This window comes from Xiphophorus hellerii, chromosome 8 (genome assembly GCF_003331165.1).
Source record: "Xiphophorus hellerii strain 12219 chromosome 8, Xiphophorus_hellerii-4.1, whole genome shotgun sequence".
NCBI classification, from domain to species: Eukaryota; Metazoa; Chordata; class Actinopteri; order Cyprinodontiformes; family Poeciliidae; genus Xiphophorus; species Xiphophorus hellerii.
The window spans coordinates 7,416,823-7,439,851 of NC_045679.1; the positions used below are offsets into that span (position 1 = coordinate 7,416,823).

At 37.7% G+C, this 23,029-nt stretch overlaps 1 protein-coding gene across 1 annotated transcript in view; it reads right to left on the reverse strand.

Annotated features, from left to right (window-relative positions):
- arrdc1b (arrestin domain containing 1b) overlaps positions 1-23,029 on the reverse strand; it is a 34,796-nt gene that overhangs the window by 6,575 nt on the left and 5,192 nt on the right. Inside the window, exons 2-4 of the mRNA XM_032570322.1 lie at positions 5,889-5,999; positions 2,768-2,818; positions 501-655 (exon numbers count right to left, since the gene is read on the reverse strand). Coding sequence (XP_032426213.1) covers positions 501-655; positions 2,768-2,818; positions 5,889-5,999 — 317 coding nt within the window. The remainder of the gene's footprint in view (positions 1-500; positions 656-2,767; positions 2,819-5,888; positions 6,000-23,029) is intronic.

Here is a 23,029-nt window from a genome sequence, read left to right on the forward strand (position 1 = left end):
AGATAATTTTATTTTTATTTGAGGATAAACATAAAATTAGCAACAACACAAGATATTCATGTTTTAATAACCTGCCTTTTTGCTTTTTTTATTTATAGTAAACTGACCAATAACTTTTACTCTATAGCAAACTTTAGTCTGAATTTATTTTATTTATTAGCTTCACCACATATACAGAAAATGTTTTCTGAGGAAAATTGAATCAAATCCTGTTTTTAAACTGGATGCCTTGAAGCAAACATTAAAAATTAAATTTCAGGTTTTCCTCTACACCTTGCTTTAGAAAGTTGGATCAGTTCCAGTCTAGATGTTTTGTTTAGATGTGTCCAGAACTACTTCTGTGTTTATGTCTCTTTTTTCCCTTAATAGGACTTTTGACAGAACGTTAGACTTCTTTCCTATATTCTGGGTATTTTGTTATTAATTTTACGTCTTTTCCCCATAAAACGCCCTGAATTAACATCTGTAGAGAATCTACGTTGTGAAAGTTAAACCCTCACTTCGATGTCGGGAACCTCGTTGAGGTTGAGCATGTTGAGGACGTAGAAGGGCCGCTGGGCTTTGTAGTCCTTGGAGAAGCGCGGCGTGTCGATGGCGGCTCTCACGCGGTAAGCGATCTTCCCGAACGGTCCTTCGAACGACGTGGGGATGGCGACTAAAAGATCAAACAAAACAAGAAATAAAACGTTCAGGCGTGACTTTCCCAACATAAACAGATTCTGACGTGTGGCACCACAAAAACTGATCACGACATCAAAGTTTCATATCAATAATTATTATTTAAATATTCAAACATTTAATATGCTGGTTATTTTTGAGGCACAGTGGTGAGACATGAAACCGCTGCCGCGCAAGTTACTCAGCAGGTTGTTGCTAGGCAACCAAAGAGTGAGTGAGTTGCTAGGCAACCAAAGAGTGCGAGTCAGTTGATTAGCTTAGCTAGCCATGAGAGGTTGAAAATAAGATTAGAAGAATAAAACTGCAAATTCACGAGGATAAAGTCAGAATATTACATAAAAAGTCGTAGTATGATGAAAATATAATCATACAACAATAAAGTAGAAATAATACAATAAAATCACAAAAATAGGAAAATAAAGTCAAAATGATACAAAATTAAGTAATAAAAGTATGAGAATAAAGTCACAAAATTACGTGAATAAAGTCGAAGTAATACCAAAATAAAGTAATAAAAATATGTGAATAAAGTCATAGTATCACAAGAACAGAGTAAATATTACAAGAATATCGTCATACAAGAATAAAGTCACAATTATGAGAGTAAAGTCATAATATTTCAAGAATAATGTTGTAATATCATAAGTTTATTCTTGTCAATTTATTATTTTTACTTTCTTAGCGTGGCCCTAATCCTCTATCATTTTTTAATACCACAAAATATTGAAATTAAAGTCCATATGGCCCAGCTTCTTGTATTTAGTCCTGATCTCAGCTAGAAGATAAAGCCCAACAGTTGCAGGCGTGTTACTTTGCCAGCAGGGGGCAGTATGAGCCCCAGTGAACGTCTAACCTCTCCATGATGACGTTAATGTGATTCCCTTCTGACTGGGGGCTTCTGAGGAGGGGAGGATGGAGACCAATTACCCAGAGTGAAGGATGAAGGGCTAAAAATAAAATGGCCGCCCCCCGCTGAGTTTGAGCCGAATCATGCATGAGAGAAGAAACACCAGACAGACTGAAGGTGGCGCCATCAGCACCGCATGGCTTCCTGTTTCACTGCCAGAAGCTTTAAACTGAATTCAAGAGAAACTTTCAGGTTAAGATGTGAAGTTTTAAAGCAAAAAGGATTTAAAACTCACAAATCTAGATCATGGACGCTCTTAAAGGGCCGGTTCCGCCAGAACGTATTAACAAAACCCGTCAACAAATGTTAATAAATGCTTAAAATTAAATTATACTGACCATCTTTGTTTTTGTGGTTATTTTTTATTAGAAAATAAAGTGTTTTTGGTACTCATTTAGAAATATTTGCAATATTTCTGCTTATGTTTGACGGTAAATGTGACTTTTTACTCCTCGACGTTTAGATCATGGACAATAATTTGGCAATAATTAAAGCTGATGCAGCTGTTTATCACCAGTAATTACTTAAACCTGATGTTTTTCATCATTTTGGCCAAAACAGTTCAGAAATTTGTTGATTTTGTGTAAATTTCCACAAAAAATAGCAAGAAACTGTAAGAAATTAAATCTGGCTGTAAATAGATGAAAACGTATTTAATTTGACTGATAAAATAATATTTAAGCACAATGTTATCTGGACGGTTTTATTTATGTAGCCTTCTACAGGGGTGGTGTCCAAAGTGTGGCCTGTGGGCCATTTGTGGCCCATGAAATGATTTTGCTTGGCCCCTGACTACAAGTCAGGAAAGGTAAAAAAAAAGAAGCCTTTTTATGTCTGATATACAGATTTAATAAATATTGTGTTTATTATTCAGCAGGTAAAACAAAAAAAAGAAAAAGATAATAAACTTACTTTTGAATCTTTTTTACTGGATTTTGTTGCCTGTTTAGGTTTATTTTAAGTTTGCCAGTTTAGAGTCAAGAGGGCCACATGTAAACACTACAGCGGGCCGGATTTGGCCCCCGCGCCTCGAGTTTGGCGACTTCAAGCGTGCGTTAAAGATTAGCTAAGCGTTCTCCCGGCATGTCGTGAGCTTATCAGCTGCTGCTTTGTTTTTGTTTCTGTGACGTCGCTGTTGCTCTGATAACGCCGTGGGAACTGAAAGGTGCGGCTGAGACTCACCTGGAAGGACGAACTGGAAGGAGAAGCTGTGCTCGCCTGGAGCCAGGATTCCTGAGAGGGAGCAAAGGTCAAAGGTCACAAACCGGAGAGATATAAACAACTAGAGATGAGAGAGAGAGACTGAAGAAGAAAAGTACAGACTGAAAAAATGAAAGCAGGACGGAAGGAAGGAAAGATGGAGGAAAGAAAGAAGGAGAGGAAGGAAGGAAAGTAGGAATGAAAGAAGGAAGCAAGGAAGGAAAAAATGAAAGAACAACATTTAAGCAGTGAGATAAAGGAAAAAAGTTAGAGAATATAAAATGTTTTTACTAAACTACTACAGGTGAATATGTAGTAAACCTCTCCTCCCCTCCCCCACTTATTGCTACAAGCAAGAACTGAAAAAGAAACGCGTCCTGCTGCTGCCTTCTTCCTAATCAAGCAGATAATTATAAACTACCTTCACATTTTCTGGATACTTTAATAATTATGTTGTTTATTACCAGTTAATTTATAACATAAGGACCAATAAATAGGCGTGTGTGTGTGTCAAACACACACACCTTCACCAGACTGGCTGATTAATTCTCCAGAGGAGCTGACGGCCTAATTAAATCCTTGCAGAGGGAAACAGTTCTCGCCTCGTTAGAGACGGGAGTTTTTCCATTAATCTGATCTGCATCATGTTTACTGTTAGGAAGCAGCGAAACTTTAAACTAAACGTTTTAGCGAACAAGTAAAACCACAGGAAAAGAGGAAAAGAAGAAAAAGACAAAAAGAAACAAACACAGGAAGACAAAAACATAAAAAGAAAGAAAAGAATAAATAGAGAAAAGTAGAGAGAAAGAAACTAAAGAAAAGAGCCAGATAAATAGATAAATAAATAAATATTGCATAAATATGTAGCAGGGATATAAATGAACTCAGTCAGACTTTAGACAGGTTTACTGTGGCTCTGGCCCAGGGCTACACGTTTTGCAGCTGCCCACAATATGTAAATGTTTTGTGTATATTTCTTCTTGCATTCTTTTCTAAAAACAAATAAATTACAAATGGCAGAAAATATTTTCAAAACGTGGCTTTTATTTCAATAATGCTTTTTGTGAGTGAGTTATATAAATATGAATATTAGCACCAGGCTACGAGAATTACTGCTTAATTACAAAAATATGGCAGAATAAAGACGCAGTTTTACCATAAAACATCTTAAAATACGAGAAAAAATCTTTAATGATAAAATTTTTTTTAATGGAGATATCAAAATCTAACTGGCTCTAATTTTGCGCAAATGCATAAATGTTTTGATAAATAAACGTTTCTTTACTTCAGAAAGTATTTACTGGGGCACTAGCCCAGAGCTACACGTTTTTGGGGGGCGCTGACATTTTTATTAATGTATACTGTGAATGTTCATATTAGAGTCATGAACTCATTTCAAATGTGGCCTTTTATTAAAATATTGTTAGATTTTTTATTAATTGTAACTGAACTCAAATATTTGGAAATGATCTTTTTTTGGACCAAAACAGAGTCGTCTGTCGTACATTTTAAAGACACCAACCATCAATTTGTACCTGTAAATGTGTAGATGTGCCTATTAGTATTCTGTAATTTGCATGAGTAAATTATTTATTTATTTATTTTCATTTTTATTTATAATTTTTTGGGACAGGACACCAAACAGGCTCCAGCCCACGGGCCCTTATTCTTCTAAATCCGGCCCTGGATATGAATGCAGAAAGGTCTAAAGATAAAGTTTATTCCTATTGACTGGTGGAGAAACAAAATAATCTATTCCTGGTTTCCGTTAACAGAGAAGAATGACAGGATGAGGAGCGGACGCCGACGTCTTCCCTCGTCTAACCGTCGAGCGACTGTGACATTCCACATCATCAGTCGCCCAGAGCGCGCGCCTCTTGCCCTTTCTCTGAGACTGTGTGTGTCCTCATCCTCCTTCACCCTTCCTGTGTCACCCTCTGACGCCAAGCTGCCCATTTTTGGGAAAGAATAGAAAACAAAGCAACCGCAAAGATAAAGGGAAGCTCAGAAAGTGGGAGGGAGTGCTATGAATTATGTATATCTTCCTCTCTCTGAAGCGTGTTCTCTGCCCGAGTCTTGACAAGTTGATTAAGATCTATTGCTGTGAATCAGAACTATCACATTTGTCTCGTCTTTCATAGAAGTCTTTTCTTCACTCTAAGCTAAAATGCCAAAAATAGCCTTCCTACCAGAGGGTGGCCAGCTGAAACATTAACAGAAGTGTGCGCTAAAGATCAAACCGTAACGGAAAAAAAGCTGCGGTTTGCTGAAGTCGGGTGTTAATGAGTTGTTTCGTTCTGTTAGCTTAAAGAATTCAAAGTAATCTTAGTTTGGGGAATCCAGCCAGCTGCTAGTTAAACTAAAAGTCAAGGTAATAACCAAATGCTAGCTAATAATAGCAACTCAAGCTAAGATTTAACAAAGAGAAAACATACGAGTCAACCTAAAAGCTAATAAAGCTAACAGCTATTGGTGCTAGGAGTCCAGCCAAATGCTATTAAAGCTAGGAGCCAAGCTAACAGCTACTGAAACTGAAAATCAAGATACCTAGTTAAGCTAGGAGTCAAACTAAAAGAAGCTCAAGCTAGGGGTCAAAATAAGAGCTAGTCAAGCTAGGAGTTAAGCTAACAGCTAGTCAGGCTACGAGTCAAAATAAGAGCTAGTCAAGCTAGGTGTTAAACAAACAGCTAGTCAAGCTAAGTGTCAAACCAACAGTTAGTTAAGCTAGGAGTTAAGCTAACAGCTACTCATGCTAGGAATAAAGCTAACAGTAGTATTTTTAGCAGCTCCGATCTTTTTGCCTGAAAGTTTATCTTTAGGATTTGTTTTTACCAAATGTCAGGCATCAGAGCACATCTTTAATCTTAAGGCCAATAAAAATAAGAAAATATCACCAATAAACTTTCCCAAAACTTCTCTATCCTGCAGTTACATGGCGCTTAGCGGTGCAGGGCTCCCATCTACTGTGAGGCTAATACACACCTTTCAGTGTCTTCTAATAGTGGTAGTAAGATTATTAACCTTTTATACATTATATAATTAGTTATTTGAAAGAAAAGGGACTAAATTCAACCTGAACCTCGTCTGTATTTTCAGTAATTACCTTTATCGGCCACAGACAGCATGCTGTTCAGGTAGTGCTCCTCCAGACTCCACGAGGAGTCGTTCATTTTGTTGGAGATGCCGCATGAGCCCAGACAGTTCACCTTGATGGCTGCGGAAAGGAAAGGACAGCAAGCGTCACTCAGATGGCGCTACAAGTCTGCTCATATTTACACTGCAAAAAGCTACTCATTAGTCATTTTTCTATAAATGTTTTTTCAGTAAGTCAGACCAATACAATATTAAATAAAAAGCTTTCATTTACGGAAAAAAGCATCTCTCCAAACCAAAAAAAAGAAAAATATGCACAGAAACATAAAGTTAGCACCTATAATTTTAATAATAATTTGATGTTATCTGTGCTTTAGACCTTGGGTTTCAAACTCAAGGCCCAGGGGCCAAATCTGGCCCGCCATAGCTTTTTATGAGGCCCTCTAAACTCCATATAACATCATTAAGCCTTTCCAGTTTTTAACAAATCTGCAAAATTAACACAAAATCTACAAATTTCCAAAAAATAATTTCTGATTTTACTGCAGATTTTCTCAAAATTGGTCAGAAACATGAAATCTGTAACTAATGCGGCGAGTGATGAAGAGTCACATTTTACATCATACATTAGTGTAAAAATTCCTTACAAACATTTCTAAATATTCACCACAAAATCTGTCATTTTGATTGCATAAATAAATACTAAATAATCACAAAATCCTGGAGGAACAGCTATTTATTGATATTTTAACAGTTTAATTGGTTTTATCACTACAGTCCGGCACAAATAAAGAACAAAATGAAAATGAGTTTGACACCCCTGCTTTAGACCATAATTCATTAATAATTAATTGTTATAAATCATTTTTCTAAAGACCTGTAAAAGCAGGAATCAATTGAAAAACGACAAATCAGACTATTGGAAATTATTGATTTTTTTAAAATTAATTATGCGATTAATAGATTTATTGCTCATTGTGAAATCAGAGCAACAACAAACCCAAATTTGAATCTTAATGAATAATTTTCTCCTTTAGTATTTGTAAGTAGCGTCTCCTGTCCAGCAGCAGGAGCCAGAAACCTGAGCGTCAGCAACGCGGCTGCAGAGGGAACCACTTCCTGTTTGTCCGCCCTCGTCTCTGAGGAAACGCTAACTGATAACTCAACATACCCAAACACGAAAGACGCCGGGAGATGAAGAGGGAAGATGGCGCAGACGCGGCGTTATCTCCTCACAAAGACACAGACAACAATGCAGCAACTATTCATCGCATTATTTCACGTTCTGGTCTTTTATTCTCTGTTCCACTAGTTTATGCATTGGACACATTTTCCTCTCTAGTGACGTATTTTACAGTATTTGTGCGTAAATTACTCAAAATTAGCTTTAAGCTCAGTTATAAATGTATCTTTATCATGATTAAAATCAATAAGATTTAGTTTAAGGATACAAAAAGACTTGTCTATCATTCAAATCTTTTTAATTCTCTCTTCCAACCCACTAATTTCTGTATTTAAGAGACATATTGGATACTTTTTCACCCAAGTAACATATGAAAACCAAAATTTGGATTCATTTGAACACAAAACTTGCTTTAAATTCAATTATAAAAGCATCTTTATCAGGATTATAGTCCATAAAATTCAATTTTTGGTATAAAAACTTGGACTTATCATTCAAATCTTTTTATTCTTTGTTCCAGGTTACTAATTTCTGTATTTTATGGCCGTATTGGACACGGTTTCCATGTGAGTGACGTATTAATCACAATATTTAGAGTCATTTGTGTGTAAATTTGCTGTAAAATCTGTTATAAATTGATCTTTAGCATGATTATACTCTATAAAATAAATTTGTTTGATACAAAAAAATTATTTTACTGATTATTCAAGTCTTTTATTCTTTGTACCAGAATAATAACAAGCCACTAGTTTCTGTATTTAATCATCGTATTGGATACATTTTCCACTCTAGAGACTTAAAGTCATTTTTCTGTAAACGACTAAAAACTTGCTTTAAATTCTCTTATAAATTATAACTGATTGGTTGGTAAATACTTACATTTACTCAGTTACTTTTACTTGAGTAACTTATTTAAAGAAATACTTTTAAGAGTATTTTTACTACGCTGTACGTTTTACTTTTACTTGAGTATCTTTATTATGAAGTATTTTCTCTTAGTTGAGTAAAATTTCTGGATTTTCTCTCCACTGAATGAAAAGCAAAAATGTTTTAACCAAAAATCCACCAGACACCTGCAGTTTCTGTTAAAGTTTCATACGTTTTTTATGGAAATAAAATGATCTGGAAACATTATTTTTTGCCTGACTTTGTTATTTTTTGTTACTTATATAAATTATTGTCATTTTTGTTCTTAAAATACAAAAATTTTCACTGAATTTTACATTTTGGTCCATCTGATTATGTAATTTTTAAATATAAAATGATTGATAATTTGATCAGTTTTGATCAGTAAACTTTTTTACTCTTAAGTACAACTTTGGTCACTCTTTCCTCATCTGATTACAGGCCATAAAATTCATGTTTTGTTATGAAATATCCTAGCTATGCATTTTTGTGAGCTTTATCTTTTAAACAGACGATAAAACAATAAATGTTTTAACTGGAGGAATGTCCCTAAAGCTCGCCGCAGGCTGTGATCTAAAAGCGACGGTATCCGTCACACCCATGCAGGTTTCTGTTCTGCCTTCACACAGTTCGCTCACTCACACCCAAAATGGCAGATGGCTGAGCCGTTTGCACCGGCACGGCTGCTGGCACCGGCTACGGTCACGAGGAGGACGGACGCCTGGCGGGAACAAAACCGCTAGCTAAAGTCCGTTCCTGAAGCTCGACGCACGGGGAAGCAGTCAGATGCTGTTTACAGCCGTCAGCAGAAGAGCTCAGGCCGTGAAAAGGTCAGGACGGGGTCATCTGGTAAAATCCCAGCTGCAGCAGCAGGAAGAACAGCTGCAGCAGCTGGATGTGGAAACACTCGGAGATGCGCTTCAGTCCAAAACGGCTAAATAATAACAGTGGCTGATGGCAACTTTAAATGTTATCAACACGTGTTGTGGTTCCATCGCAGTAGCAGTAAGAACTGGGTGTCCAAACGGAGGCCGGGGGGCCATTTGTGGCCATTGGAGTGATTTTGTGCGGCCAATAGATGCAGACAGACACTTTTAATTTGTAATAATAGTAAAATAATTACAGATATAATTTTCTTACAATGGAAAATGTAAAGTAGTTTGGAAAAGGGTTAAGTAAAGTATTCTTTCCCATGGTGACATTATGTCTTCTTCTAAGCTCCTCAAATATGAGAGTATAAAATGTTTCATTTATTCAGGCTAACTGATCATGCATCATTGTGTCCAGACACAAGAGCAGAGCTCCAAGTTAATGTAAAGTAATAAAACACAGGATATACGGCAGAGAAACTGAAACTTAATTATGGTAGCATCTCTCTTTCCCAGCAGCAGCAATCAATCAATCAATCACATGATGAGTGAAGCTGTCAGTTAAAGAAACCGCCGCTGAGGTAAACTGCCAATTTCACATTCTGAACTCCACTTCCTCTGTAAACATTACTTCCTGTTTTAACCGAGAGCCTAAATGTTGAGGTCACAGAAGTTCAGCGCTAAAGTACCTGATAATATCACAGCTGCCAGATATTACCGCAGTTCAGTCAAGAAAACAAGGAATGAAAAATAGTTTTTAAACTTTAAGCAAAACGGATTTACTGCAAAACAGTTACAGGAACAGGTTTATTAGGACGTGTTCATCTTAAAGTGTAAATATTTTACAAATTAAATGGTAAAATGAAATCTGAGTTGTGCCATTCTGGTTCCTCTCCTTGTGGAGGTTGATTGGTTTTACTGCCAGTATTTATCATTCACTTCTTAAACAACAACAACTAGATTACTAACATGCTGTGCTTCCTTTACCAAAAAACCCAATTCACACATTTGACGTTGAACAGCAGCAGTTTGTTAAAACAAAACAAGATAAAAGTTGTTCTCATCGGAAGGAAGTCAGCTCAAACATCCTGTGTGGAGATCTGGAGCGTAATGTCGAAGAAACACAGAGAAAACCCAAAGAGCTTTTCCACCTAATGTCTCAGTTTACTGAAAACAGAACGAAAAACAGCAGCGGCCTCTGAAACCGGACCGAGTCATGACACACTGGTCCAAATGTAGAACCAGAAATCATGAGGAAGGAGAAGTTAACCAAAGCTTATGAGGTTCCCTTGAAGACATGAGGTGGGTTTTCTACCTACATTACACTTTTTAGCACAACAGTGATTAATTATTGTTTTTAACGGTTGGAAAGAATCTTAAAATAATAAAGATTTATTTAATATAAGTGAAAGACACAGAGACAATGTTCCAAAGTCAAATTCTTTAAAATATGGATGGATGCATAATAGGACTGATGGATGGATGGTTGATTGGTTGGTTGGATGGATGAATGGTTGGTTGGATGGATGATTGGTTGGATGGACAGTAGGTTTAAAACTGACCAGCAGCCATTTTGCAGCATTTAGACCAGTAGCAGGAAATAAAGCCTGTACATCAGATCATGTTTATATCTTAATTTAGTAAAATCAGAATCTCTCTCTTCTATCTTTCATCCCATCAGATCTAAAACTTTCCTCTTATTAGTGAAACCAGATTCTGATCAGGCTGTAAACACGGCAGCAGCCTCTCAGAATCCCAAACCTTTCGTTAAAACCCAAAAACCAATAATCTGAACTTCCTGGTGTGTCTGGTTCTCCTCCCTGCAGCTTATCTGCAGTCCATCCTGCGGCTCTGCCCACATCAGACAGGCAGCGGCAGGCTGGCGGAGCGTTAGCGGGAAGCTAGCAGGGCGTGCTCTGACTCAGCAGCCGCCCCGGTTTATCTCAACCCTGGAGTCCGTCCAGGTCTCAGTCCCACCACAGAGTCAAATTAAGACTCTCTGGCTTTCATCATATCAATGAGCGCCGATCTGATAGCAGCTAGCTACTTCATAAACCTATTAATCCTCATAACTCCCTCTGAGGAGTTTCTCTGTTTATAGAGTCAGTTCCTCCTGATGATTGGACCAGAAGTCACAGATTGGGAATTTATGAAGAGTTATGCACTTCTTTCACAAAAATATCAGAATTACAGCCTAACGTCATGAAACACAGAGATAAATGTGTTTTAACGTAGCTTCAAAACTTTATAGGTTATAGATGAGTGGGTTAAAAAAGACAAAATTATTCTCCTTTTCTATATCTTAGATGAATGGATGGATGGATGATTGAACGGATGGATGGATGGATGAATGAATGGATGGATGGATGAATGAATGGTTGGATGGATGACTGGACAAATGGATGCATAGACGAACAGATGGATGTTGGATGGACGGATGGTTGGACGGATGGTTGGATGGATGGTTGGATGGACGGCTACAGCAGGGACAAAATAAGCTAAAATATAATAAAATGTTATATTTTTAAATGTTTTTGTGGTTAGAGAATAAAACACTAATTTACCAAAAAATTCCCCCAATTTCAATAACTTTTATCTCAATTAAACCGATCAATAAGTCATTGAGCCATTGGGAATAATAAATATACCAAAGTAAAATAAAAAGAAAAGTTTAGTCTGATTCAACTTCAGCAAAGAGAAAAAAATGTTTTTTTGTTGGGTGTATGTAAATATCTGGTTCCAACTGTAAATATTTTCCTAAATTAGTCTTTTAATTAAACGTTTGGCTTTATAACTAAACTGCAGTCTGAGTATCAAGAACCTTCCAAACCTTGAAAACACCTGATCAAAAGTCAAGCATTTTCAAGGATTTCAAGCCGCCGTACAAACCTTGAAAACAACAGCAATGTTTCTTTAGCAACAAATTACGCAAATTTCCCAGACCGCAAGTTAAAAACATGCCGAGTCGACAGAGTCATGTTTCAGGTTTGGAGTTGGGAAAAATGTGTCATATTTCAACGTAAACAGAACTGGGTGAGAGCCGGTTCTGGTACTTCCTTATTTACTGAGTGGCAGCACAAAAGGAAACCTCAGCGAGTTTGTTTGAAACAAAAGATCTCAGCTCCTCAGACAAAACGAGGCGACACTTTATTTATCACAATGCGAGTCAAAAAACATTTAAACATCAACATTCTTCCCATTTCATGTTTAAAGGCGTTTTGTGGCTGCAGAAAAATTATAATATTCAGCTTATAAAGAGCGACAGCATCACAATGTAAACATTCGCAATCACAACAAAAAATAAAAAGTCTGCCTTTGTTGGAAGAGCTGTCATGCCTGCAGAGATCAGTAAATAACCTGCAGTCTGGCCGGGTCCGAAGCCCGGCTCCACATCGAAATCATAACCTGCACAAAAGCTCATTAGTGGAGGGAAAGCTCCAGCAGTCCCTGATAAAACACAGAGCACGGAGGTGGAAGTGTCATGGAATGGAAATGGCTCTGCTGCAGAGAAACCTGGCCAGCAAAATGAAGAAAGGCAAAACGCTGGGCCTAGTCAAAGCCCAGATCTTGATCTCACTGAGATCATTGAGTACAGGCGTCACAAAAAACTGGCGTCACAAACTGGTAGATAGCAACAATCAGTGCTGGACAGTATTCTGTCACAACACAGTGACAGTTTTAACAAATCTGTAAATATATATATTTTTATAAAAGTCACATGTTGTAGCTTTATTAAGACTGTTTTCTAACTGGATATTTTGATAAATTATCTTATATTACAGGCAAATATTAGCTGTTATGTGAATGTGGTAACTTTTTCCCTCATTGAGGAAACACCTTTTTGTTGCTTCCTTCACTTTAATCAGTAAAACAATCATAACACTGGAGAAATGGGGAATGTTGTTTTGATTGAGTCACAGCTCATCCTGTTTCCACCCCAGTCAAACGGCGCCACGGCGGCGGCCATCGTCTTCCTAAAACCGAACACATCATCTTCCTAAAACCGAACACATCGTCTTTCTAAAACTGAACACATCGTCTTTCTAAAACCGAACACATCGTCTTTCTAAAACTGAACGCATCGTCTTTCTAAAACCAAACGCATCGTCTTTCTAAAACTGAACGCATCGTCTTTCTAAAACTGAACGCATCGTCTTTCTAAAACTGAACGCATCGTCTTTCTAAAACTGAACGCATCGTCTTTCTAAAACTGAACGCATCGTCTTTCTAAAACTGAACGCATCGTCTTTCTAAAACTGAACGCATCGTCTTTCTAAAACTGAACGCATCGTCTTTCTAAAACTGAACGCATCGTCTTTCTAAAACTGAACACATCGTCTTTCTAAAACCGAACGCATCGTCTTTCTAAAACTGAACGCATCGTCTTTCTAAAACTGAACGCATCGTCTTTCTAAAACTGAACACATCGTCTTTCTAAAACTGAACGCATCGTCTTTCTAAAACTGAACGCATCGTCTTTCTAAAACTGAACGCATCGTCTTTCTAAAACTGAACACATCGTCTTTCTAAAACTGAGGAATCAAAGTTTGTGATTTGATATTAGATTGTAAACAAATTCCCCATTTGAGAAAAGGAGGGAAAAATGTTGGTGCCAATATACATGTTGTGTGAATAATTGAGATATTTAGCACTTAGCATGCACTCTGTGTGATTCAAGTCTGCACTGTGAAGTGGCTAATTTGGGATTAGCAATCTGGCTTTTGGAATAATATGTTAAGAGCAATCAGCTTGGGACTGAAAGCATCAGATTTATTATTATTTTTGGGAGATTGGTGATCAGTCGATAGTTACATGTGAAGTCGATCTCATCTCCCTCAGCAAAGGTCTAAAAATCGACCACTGTCCTGTTCTGAGAGGTTTGACTCCCAGATCGTCCCTTCATGTCATGTTGCAGCCAACAATAGTTTCCCCACTGTTACAACTCAGCAACTTTCTTGCTATATTTAGCAACATTTCAGACAAAAAATAAATGGAATTGGCAGGTCAGCTTTTCTAAGATTGGTAATCAGCAGTTGGTCAGAAAACTGCAATCGGTGCGCCTCTATTTTTAATACTGCAAACACCAATAGTTTAGCTTCTTTCCTAGAGATTAACCAAAACTGATCGTACGTTTAGGCCTGTCACAATAAGCAATAAATCAATGATTAATTACAACAAGCTGAATCATTTCCATTTGCATGATTTCTGTTTCTACCAAAAACTGGCCCTTTTTTTAAAAGGACAATTTCATTTACAGAAACTTTATGATTCATTTTATTTGTTATTTCTGTTGTTTTGTTTATTTACTTTGGATATTTAAAATGTCTTCCAGTTCTAAAGTTAAATGTTCATCATTTATTAATCTTTGAGGATGTGTTTTTACATTATTATGTCCGTTATATTACTTAAATGGTCTCAAAACCACAATATTATCGTTTATCGCATTAACTTCTGGGACAATTTATCATCCATCTAGCATGGTTATCGTGACAAGCCTACCTTTATTCTCTTGTTTAATTTTAGAGAATATCTGCATTATTTTTCATTTCTATTCCAGCCTTTCCATCAGTGTATAATAAGCCTGGCGGGCCACCAGGCTTTACGTGTGCCCCCACCAGGCTTAGCATAGTTAATTTATCAGTTTATTTCTTTACTTATTGTATTTTTTAAAACTTATAGTTGTTTTTTAGGTATTAATCTTACAGTCTTCCGGAAAATGCATAACTATCAAGTAATATTTTCAAATTTTCTGCCAACTTTAAACATTTTTTCACTCAAAAACATGGCAGCCAGCCTGATGACTGCCCTCTCGCCCCGAGTACTGGGTATTCCTAGATAAAATGGAATAGCTGTACTAAAACTTGCCATAACGAGTCATAAAGCTGACATCTTTTTGCTTCCTGTAACCTGAAGCCACTTTTACTACCTTCATTAAATCTTAAAGCTCTTCAACCGATTAGTCCTTCTCACTTTCCCAGCATCTAATGCCTCGTCAAACAGAGCCACCTGATCTCATGATCCATAACCTCTAACTGTAAGGGAATCCCTTACAGGCGAACAGAGGCTCGTCTGTTCGCCCAGACATGCCCTCGGTTACCTCAGACTGCCAGAGACGTTGCACTGAAAGCTGCTTCAAAGTACGACTCACGCAGCTGACTGATCGGTTGATGAATGTTTGTCTCCGGCTGAGTCTGCTGCATGTAGGACGCATCAATCTTTCGGTGTGTTTGCATGTAAGAGGCTTATCCCTGCAGAATTTACATCATGAAACCAGTAGACGTTTAATCCGCTCCCATGTTACCAAGTATCAGAGTAAGTTTAATTTATGTTAGTTTGGAGGGGAAGGATGGTTGCAGTATCAAGTCTCAGGTGAAAAACACTTCCTGTAACCGGTTTAACGTCACACAACACTTCCTGTTTTTAAAAAAAACAGAAACAAGCTGAAAATTAAAGACATATTGATATCCAATTATTAGTCTAAAAAATAATCATCAGATTAGTCGTACACTGTATTGATGCTAAGTTTTTTAGCTGCAGTTGAAGGATCCTTCACTACAAGAGGAATTAAATGTTATTGTCTTCCATTTCCAGTGTAAAATGTTCATTACAATTTAAAACTTATTGAGAACTACATGATAATGGGCGAAACAACAATATTATCATTTATCGCGATAATTTCTGGGATCCTTTATTACAGAATCAGTATAATATTGTTAATGACGGATTCTGTGCGTGAAACCTTGTGCCAACCAAAGATTAATCCAAAGCCGCCGCAGCAAAAACGTTATGAATTAAGAAACGCTGCTGCCAGGTTTAATCCTGATTATATCTGTGTCAGCAGGGACCTACATTCAGCAGCGGCTGCTCCCTCATTGTTATTACTGGAGGCCAAAACAAAGCAGCAGCAGCAGCAGCAGCAGCCGGAGCTGGTGGTGATAACAGCATACCAGCAGATCATCTCGTCTCTCAACAGGTTTTCTATTTTTAATTCTTCCGCCTTCGGGCGCTGACCTGCAGTTTGTTGCTGCTGCAGGACAGGAAGTGGAAAAGTTAGCAAGGATGCTGGGCAGAAACTAGTTAATTTACTCAATTACATCTAATTTCTTAAAAAAAAATTACTTTTAGGAGTATTTTTACTACGCTGTACTTTGAGTAATTTTATTATGAAGTATTTTTGTTCTTACTTGAGTGACATTTCTGGATTTTCTACCCACTGAATGAAAAACAAACATGTTTTAACCAAAGACTGACCAGACTCAGACACACACCTGCAGTTTGTGTTAAAGTTGTAAAAGTTTTTTATTGAAGGAAACTGATTTGGAAAGATTTTTATTTTTCCTAATTTTGTCTTAAGAATTATTGTCATTTTGTTCCTTAAAATACATAAATTTCTGATGGTGTAATTTTTAAATATTGATGATAATTTGATCAGTTACTCTCTACTTGAGTAACTTTTTACCAAATACTTTTTTAACTTTTCACTTTTACTGTAATTGCTGGGTTCTCCGCCCACCTCTGGCAGAAAAATCCTTTTCCGTCGGAGCTGAAGAACCAGCTGTGGTGTCAGACAGCCCCTCGCCTGTGGAGGTCAGAGGTCAGCTTAATTAAAACGGCTCTATCTGCAGGGAGCGGTGGCGGCAGCTGGTGCCGGGGCCTCCAGACGACCAACATGTGGATTGATGCTCCCCGCCCACCGTGAGCGGCGTTGCTCTGAGCCACTGTGTAATCAGATCCCACATTCCTGAGTCAGAACAGAGCGGCCCAGTCTCAGGGATCCAAAACTCACAGGCAGTGTCTCGTTTAAAGGGGAAGTATTAAAAAAAATCTACATTTTTTAGCTCGTTATAAAGTTTTTCAATCATCAAAAACAAAAATGGAGGTTGCTTTGAGTCTTTCATTAATGTTTGAGAAATCCTTTAATCTCCATGGGAACCATTCAGCTGTGCAAAACGCCTGGATGGACCGAGCCCCGCCTCCTAGGACGAAGCTCCTCCCCGCTCAGCTCCGTCAGACTAGCCAGCAGCAATTAGCTCATCAGCTGACGTCATTATACGTCAGCTGATGACGTATAATCGATAATCATCGTCAGCTGACGATAATCAGCTGATTATCGTCAGCTGATAATCAGCTGATTATCAGCTGACGATAATGCTGACGACATCAGTTTAATGCTGTTAAAAACGTTTTAAAGGGTTAATAGAGGAGCCATGTTGAGGTAACTTCCTGTAGGCGGAGCTTCAGAAAGAGCAGGAGCTTTTAATGTCCCGTCTTAACAAAATATTTTTAAAAAAGAAAAAATATATATATTACCAACAATCAAAGAAGTAGTATGTATGCCATTTGAGTTTATCCTTTCACTCAACTTTCCATTAAAAGAGTTGGAGACAGCACTTTTTAAACATTGCCTCTTTAGTGATGACTGATATTTAAATTAAATATTAAATTTTATCCTTAAACTAAATATTTTTAATATTTAATATCTAATTAAAAACTTAAAATATTTTAATTTTAAATTCAATATTTAATTTAAGAGTTAAATTCAATATTAAAATAATATGAGATTATTTAACATTTATTTTATCTCACAAACTGAATTTTGGGTTTCACCAGCTGTGAGCCAGGCTCATCAGAAATGAACAGAAATAAACATATTAGTAAAATATACTGGTCTTTGATAAGTAGATCCATATGTGTTATGAATTGTGATATTTCATTTCCTTCAGAGCAGTGACATCATTTACAACTCATGATTGTGACTCACACACTTTTCCAGCAAGAGATGTGCAGGATCAGAAGCAACAGCTGCCTGATTTACACAGTTTACAGCCTGATAACGATTCCTGTTCACCGTTTACAACGATTCCTGTTCACCGTTTACAACGATTCCTGTTCACCGTTTATAACGATTCCTGTTCACCATTTATAACGATTCCTGTTCACCGTTTATAACGATTCCTGTTCACCGTTTATAACGATTCCTGTTCACCGTTTATAACGATTCCTGTTCACCATTTACAACGATTCCTGTTCACCGTTTACAACGATTCCTGTTCACCGTTTACAACGATTCCTGTTCACCGTTTACAACGATTCCTGTTCACCGTTTATAACGATTCCTGTTCACCGTTTATAACGATTCCTGTTCACCGTTTACAACGATTCCTGTTCACCGTTTACAACGATTCCTGTTCACCGTTTACAACGATTCCTGTTCACCGTTTACAACGATTCCTGTTCACCGTTTACAACGATTCCTGTTCACCGTTTATAACGATTCCTGTTCACCGTTTATAACGATTCCTGTTCACCGTTTATAACGATTCCTGTTCACCGTTTATAACGATTCCTGTTCACCGTTTACAACGATTCCTGTTCACCGTTTACAACGATTCCTGTTCACCGTTTATAACGATTCCTGTTCACCGTTTATAACGATTCCTGTTCACCGTTTATAACGATTCCTGTTCACCGTTTACAACGATTCCTGTTCACCGTTTACAACGATTCCTGTTCACCGTTTACAACGATTCCTGTTCACCGTTTATAACGATTCCTGTTCACCGTTTATAACGATTCCTGTTCACCGTTTATAACGATTCCTGTTCACCGTTTATAACGATTCCTGTTCACCGTTTACAACGATTCCTGTTCACCGTTTACAACGATTCCTGTTCACCGTTTATAACGATTCCTGTTCACCGTTTATAACGATTCCTGTTCACCGTTTATAACGATTCCTGTTCACCGTTTACAACGATTCCTGTTCACCGTTTACAACGATTCCTGTTCACCGTTTACAACGATTCCTGTTCACCGTTTATAACGATTCCTGTTCACCGTTTATAACGATTCCTGTTCACCGTTTATAACGATTCCTGTTCACCGTTTACAACGATTCCTGTTCACCGTTTATAACGATTCCTGTTCACCGTTTATAACGATTCCTGTTCACCGTTTACAACGATTCCTGTTCACCGTTTATAACGATTCCTGTTCACCGTTTACAACGATTCCTGTCCACCGTTTAACGCCGCAGCAGTTTTAGGAATGAAAATGATTATCGATCAGGATCCAGCTGTGATTTATGAAACCTGAATAATGAGGAGGTAAAGACCCATAAGTGGCTCAATCTGCAACGTTGTTTTCATTCACATTCCAACATCAGGTCTGAATTTTATTCATATCTGGCTCTGGGGTGTTCAACATGCGGCCCTTGGAATTTGTGGCACTTGGACGGATTTTGTGGGACCCCAGCTGCAACTAAAAAATTTTATAAATTTGACCGATAGATGCTGATGACTTAATTTGTAATTTTCTTCCAATGGAAAAAAGTGGGCTGCACAGTGGCGCAGTTGGTAGCACTGTTGCCTTGCAGCGAGAAGATCCTGGGTTCGATTCCCGGCCAGGGTCTTTCTGCATGGAGTTTGCATGTTCTCCCTGTGCATGCGTGGGTTCTCTCCGGGTACTCCGGCTTCCTCCCACAGTCCAAAAACATGACTGTCAGGTTAATTGGTCTCTCTAAATTCTCCCTAGGTGTGAGAGTGTGTGTGTGTATGGTTGTTTGTCCTGTCTGTCTCTGTGTTGCCCTGCGGCAGGCTGGCGACCTGTCCAGGGTGACCCCGCCTCTCGCCTGGAACGTAGCTGGAGATGGGCACCAGCAACCCTCCTGACCCCAATAGGGACAAAGTGTGAACAGAAACTGGATGGATGGATGGAAAGTGTAAAGTACAACACAAAGCGTTTCTGTTTCTGTAACCAACCACATTTATCCAAAAGCTTTTACTGAAAAGGGAACTTTGATGCAGCTTTGATTTAATTTATTAAACTTGAGTAAATATAGCAAGAAAGTCACCCAAATGCTGTTCTTATTACTGAAAATAAATCTGTTCAATCGACCCCAAGAGAAAGTAAAAACTAGATGCTTTTCTTTAAATTCAGCAAATGTGCAAAATCTTCGATGGTGCATTGGAAAAAAGGAAAAAGAAAGTTTCCAAGCCAAAAATTCAGAAATTTTGATGTTATTCTCAGAAATTTTCTACCAAAAACTTGGAAATGTTCAACCTTTCAAACTCAGAAAAATTCAAAATTTAAAAAAAAAAAATTCTAGAAAATTTCTGAAATCTGAATTTTCAGAAGTTTTTTCTAGCAATTTTTCAACTTTTGAAACTCCAAAAGTCTGATTTTTTTTCCCCAGAAAGTTTCAGAGATTAATCTCAAAATTTCAGATTTTTTCCAAGAAAATTTTCAACTTTTGAAATTCAGAGAAATTCCAAAAGTTACACATTTTTTCTAGAAAAATTTAGATTAATCTAAAAATTTCTGGATTTCTTTTTCAAGCAAATTTTCAATTTTTCAAACTCAAAGGTTTCCCTGTTTTATTCCAGGAATGTACTTTTCTTTTTTTATCTGCGGTGGTCCTTCATAAAAATCAAAATCCCTTTCAAATTTTGGAATTACAATAAATACTCATTTTGAAAACAAAAGCAAAACAGACTTTATTTGCTTGATTTTAGGTTACTGGGTTTTCATTCAAATCAACAATTTTGGCCCAGGTGACAAACAGTTTCCACTCCTCTGGTCAGGCTGCATGTAACCGACCCGAATCACTAAAAGCTGCAGCACGAAAACGTTCCAGTTTCTCTCCAGAGTTTTCACCAAAGCAGAGCAAACGTTGCTCCGTTTTCAGATCCTGTGCTTTTCGGCCGAGCCGTCATGTGACTCAGCGACCCGCAGACGCTGGTTTCTGTGAGGTTGAATCACGCCAGACAAAAAAAAGAGAAGCACGGCGCCGTGGGGACGAACACCAACCAGTTAAAGTCGCAGCATTTTAGGAGTTTAAACCCAAAATATCAAAGCAAAGTCAGTGACTCAAAACTCTGCATGGAAAATATGAATGTTTAATAAGCCTCACATGTTAGCCAACCTTTAGCTCATTTTGCTGCTATCAGGAGGACAATAAGATCAATTTGACTGAATCTTTACTTTCACAAAGCACAGGGCGACAGCGGAGAAAACTGTCTAAAAGGAGGCTTTAAAAACTAGAGCTGCACCGATGGCACTTATCTGGCTGATCACCGATATTTAAAAAGATCAATCTGCCAATTCCAGACTTGGACGATACCGATTTATTTTTTGTTTGAAAGAAGTGGCTGAACACTCGGGCTGTTGTAAACGACAGTGTTGTATAGTAACGAAGTAAAAATACTTCACTACTTTACTTAAGTATATTTTGGAGTACTTCATACTTTCCTCGAGTATGAAAATTTTTGATGACTTTCACTTTTACTTCACTATATTTCCGAACTTAATTGCGTACTTTTACTCCGATACATTTTCAATGTGTGGTTTAGTTACTCGTTACAAAAAAGCGAGAGAAATGCAAGTGTTTTGACCCCACCTACTGATTAGCAAGTAGCAAGCAGGCTACCGAACAAAGTCCGTAGCCTGCTTGCCTGGGCTTGTTCATCACCACCAATAGGATACACCTGTTTCGCTTCTCCCATTAAACACAAAGCAAGTCTCGCAATCAGCAGCAGCCACATGGAGGAGGAGACGGAGACCACAACGACTGCAACTACGTCGGACACGGCTCCAGGGGAACCACCAGCTGGTGATGAGAGCCCATGGCCTTATTTAAACACAATATACTCTTTCGTGGGTGTTAAAGATTCGTCGTACCGCATGCAGTGTATGTTATTCCTGCCCGAAGATGTGGAAATTCTATCTTACAAAAACTCCCCGTCCAACTTGAAGAAACACATCGAGGTAACGTCTTATGAAATGGTTATAATCCTCCTGTTTCAGTAACTATAGCTTGGTCACTAGGCACTACTGTATTGTGAAATCTTGACCATAAATGAACTTTGTTTGGCATTGTTTCAGTTCCATACGTGGTGTATTTAGCTTAGGCCTAATGTTGACTGTAGCAGGCTACCTAGACTCCTCTGTTCAAGGGGGACAGAAGCCATAGCGATAGCAATTTAGACTAAATTTAACGAATATAGGAAAGGCATGCAAGTTCAAAACCAGGTTTACAGATGCCAATAAGCTGCATTTCCCTCCCAATTCTTTTTTTCTTTTGCGTAATGACCAGTTGTGTGCACCACCTACTGACTGTAGCATTGACTGATTCACTGATTTGTGAAGTAGAGTAATCGTAACAGATCTTTCTCTTCATGTTGGCCGCATTTTCTGTACTATTTATTTTTCTCATTTTCAGCACTGACCTTACTTGAAGGGAAAACTTAAGGCTTACAAAAACTTTGTATTTTCTGTCCTGGAGGGTTTACTAAGAAGCTGGTTCAGTTGTAAAGCAGGTTAAGTTAACCTTGTGCTATAGGTAAAGCACCTAATTTTCTTAACTAAATGATGCCTGCAGGTATATCTATTAGCAGGTTTAATTTTGCCTGCACTTGGTTGTGTACATTATTTTAACTGTATTTGATAAGTTTACCAAAATATAAAAAATGTCATTCAAACTGCATTTGCCTTGTTTTACTTTTTACTTGTACTTTTCATTACATTACTTGAGTACATCCATTTTTACAGTAATTTCCATACTTGAGTACAAGAAGTTTCAGATACTTTAAGACTTTAACTCAAGTAACATGTCAGTCAGTGACTTGGACTTTTACCAAAGTCATATTTTGGAGAGGTACTTATACTTTTACTTGACTCTGAGATTTCAGTACTTTATACAACACTGGTAAACGATTATTTTAGTAACTGAGTATTGATTATTCTGACAATTGATCAAGAAATCGAATAAAAAGTTGTTCTGTTCTGTTGTAGCTACTTAAGGTAGTAAAAGAAACACATGAGAAAATACTAGAAAGTGGGAGTGGAAAAGTGCACTCACGTTAAATCAACAATATGCATCACAACAGATACGTGATCAATATCAATCGCTAATACGCCTGACAGAATATCGACCGAACTTCGATCCAGAACTGCACAGCATTCTGGGAGATGTAGGCAGAGGAAAGGCTTTAGCCGCTCAACCCAACACCAGCTAAGCTAGGGTGGTGGAATCAACTAACTCTCTCACTCTTTGGTTACCTAGCAACTCACTCACTCTTTGGTTGCTTAGCAACAACCTGTTGAGTTACTTGCTGAAACACTGAAGCTAAAACTCCCACTTGTTCAAAGCTGCCTTTAATAACTGGATCATCATTTTCTTTTAGGAAACTTTTT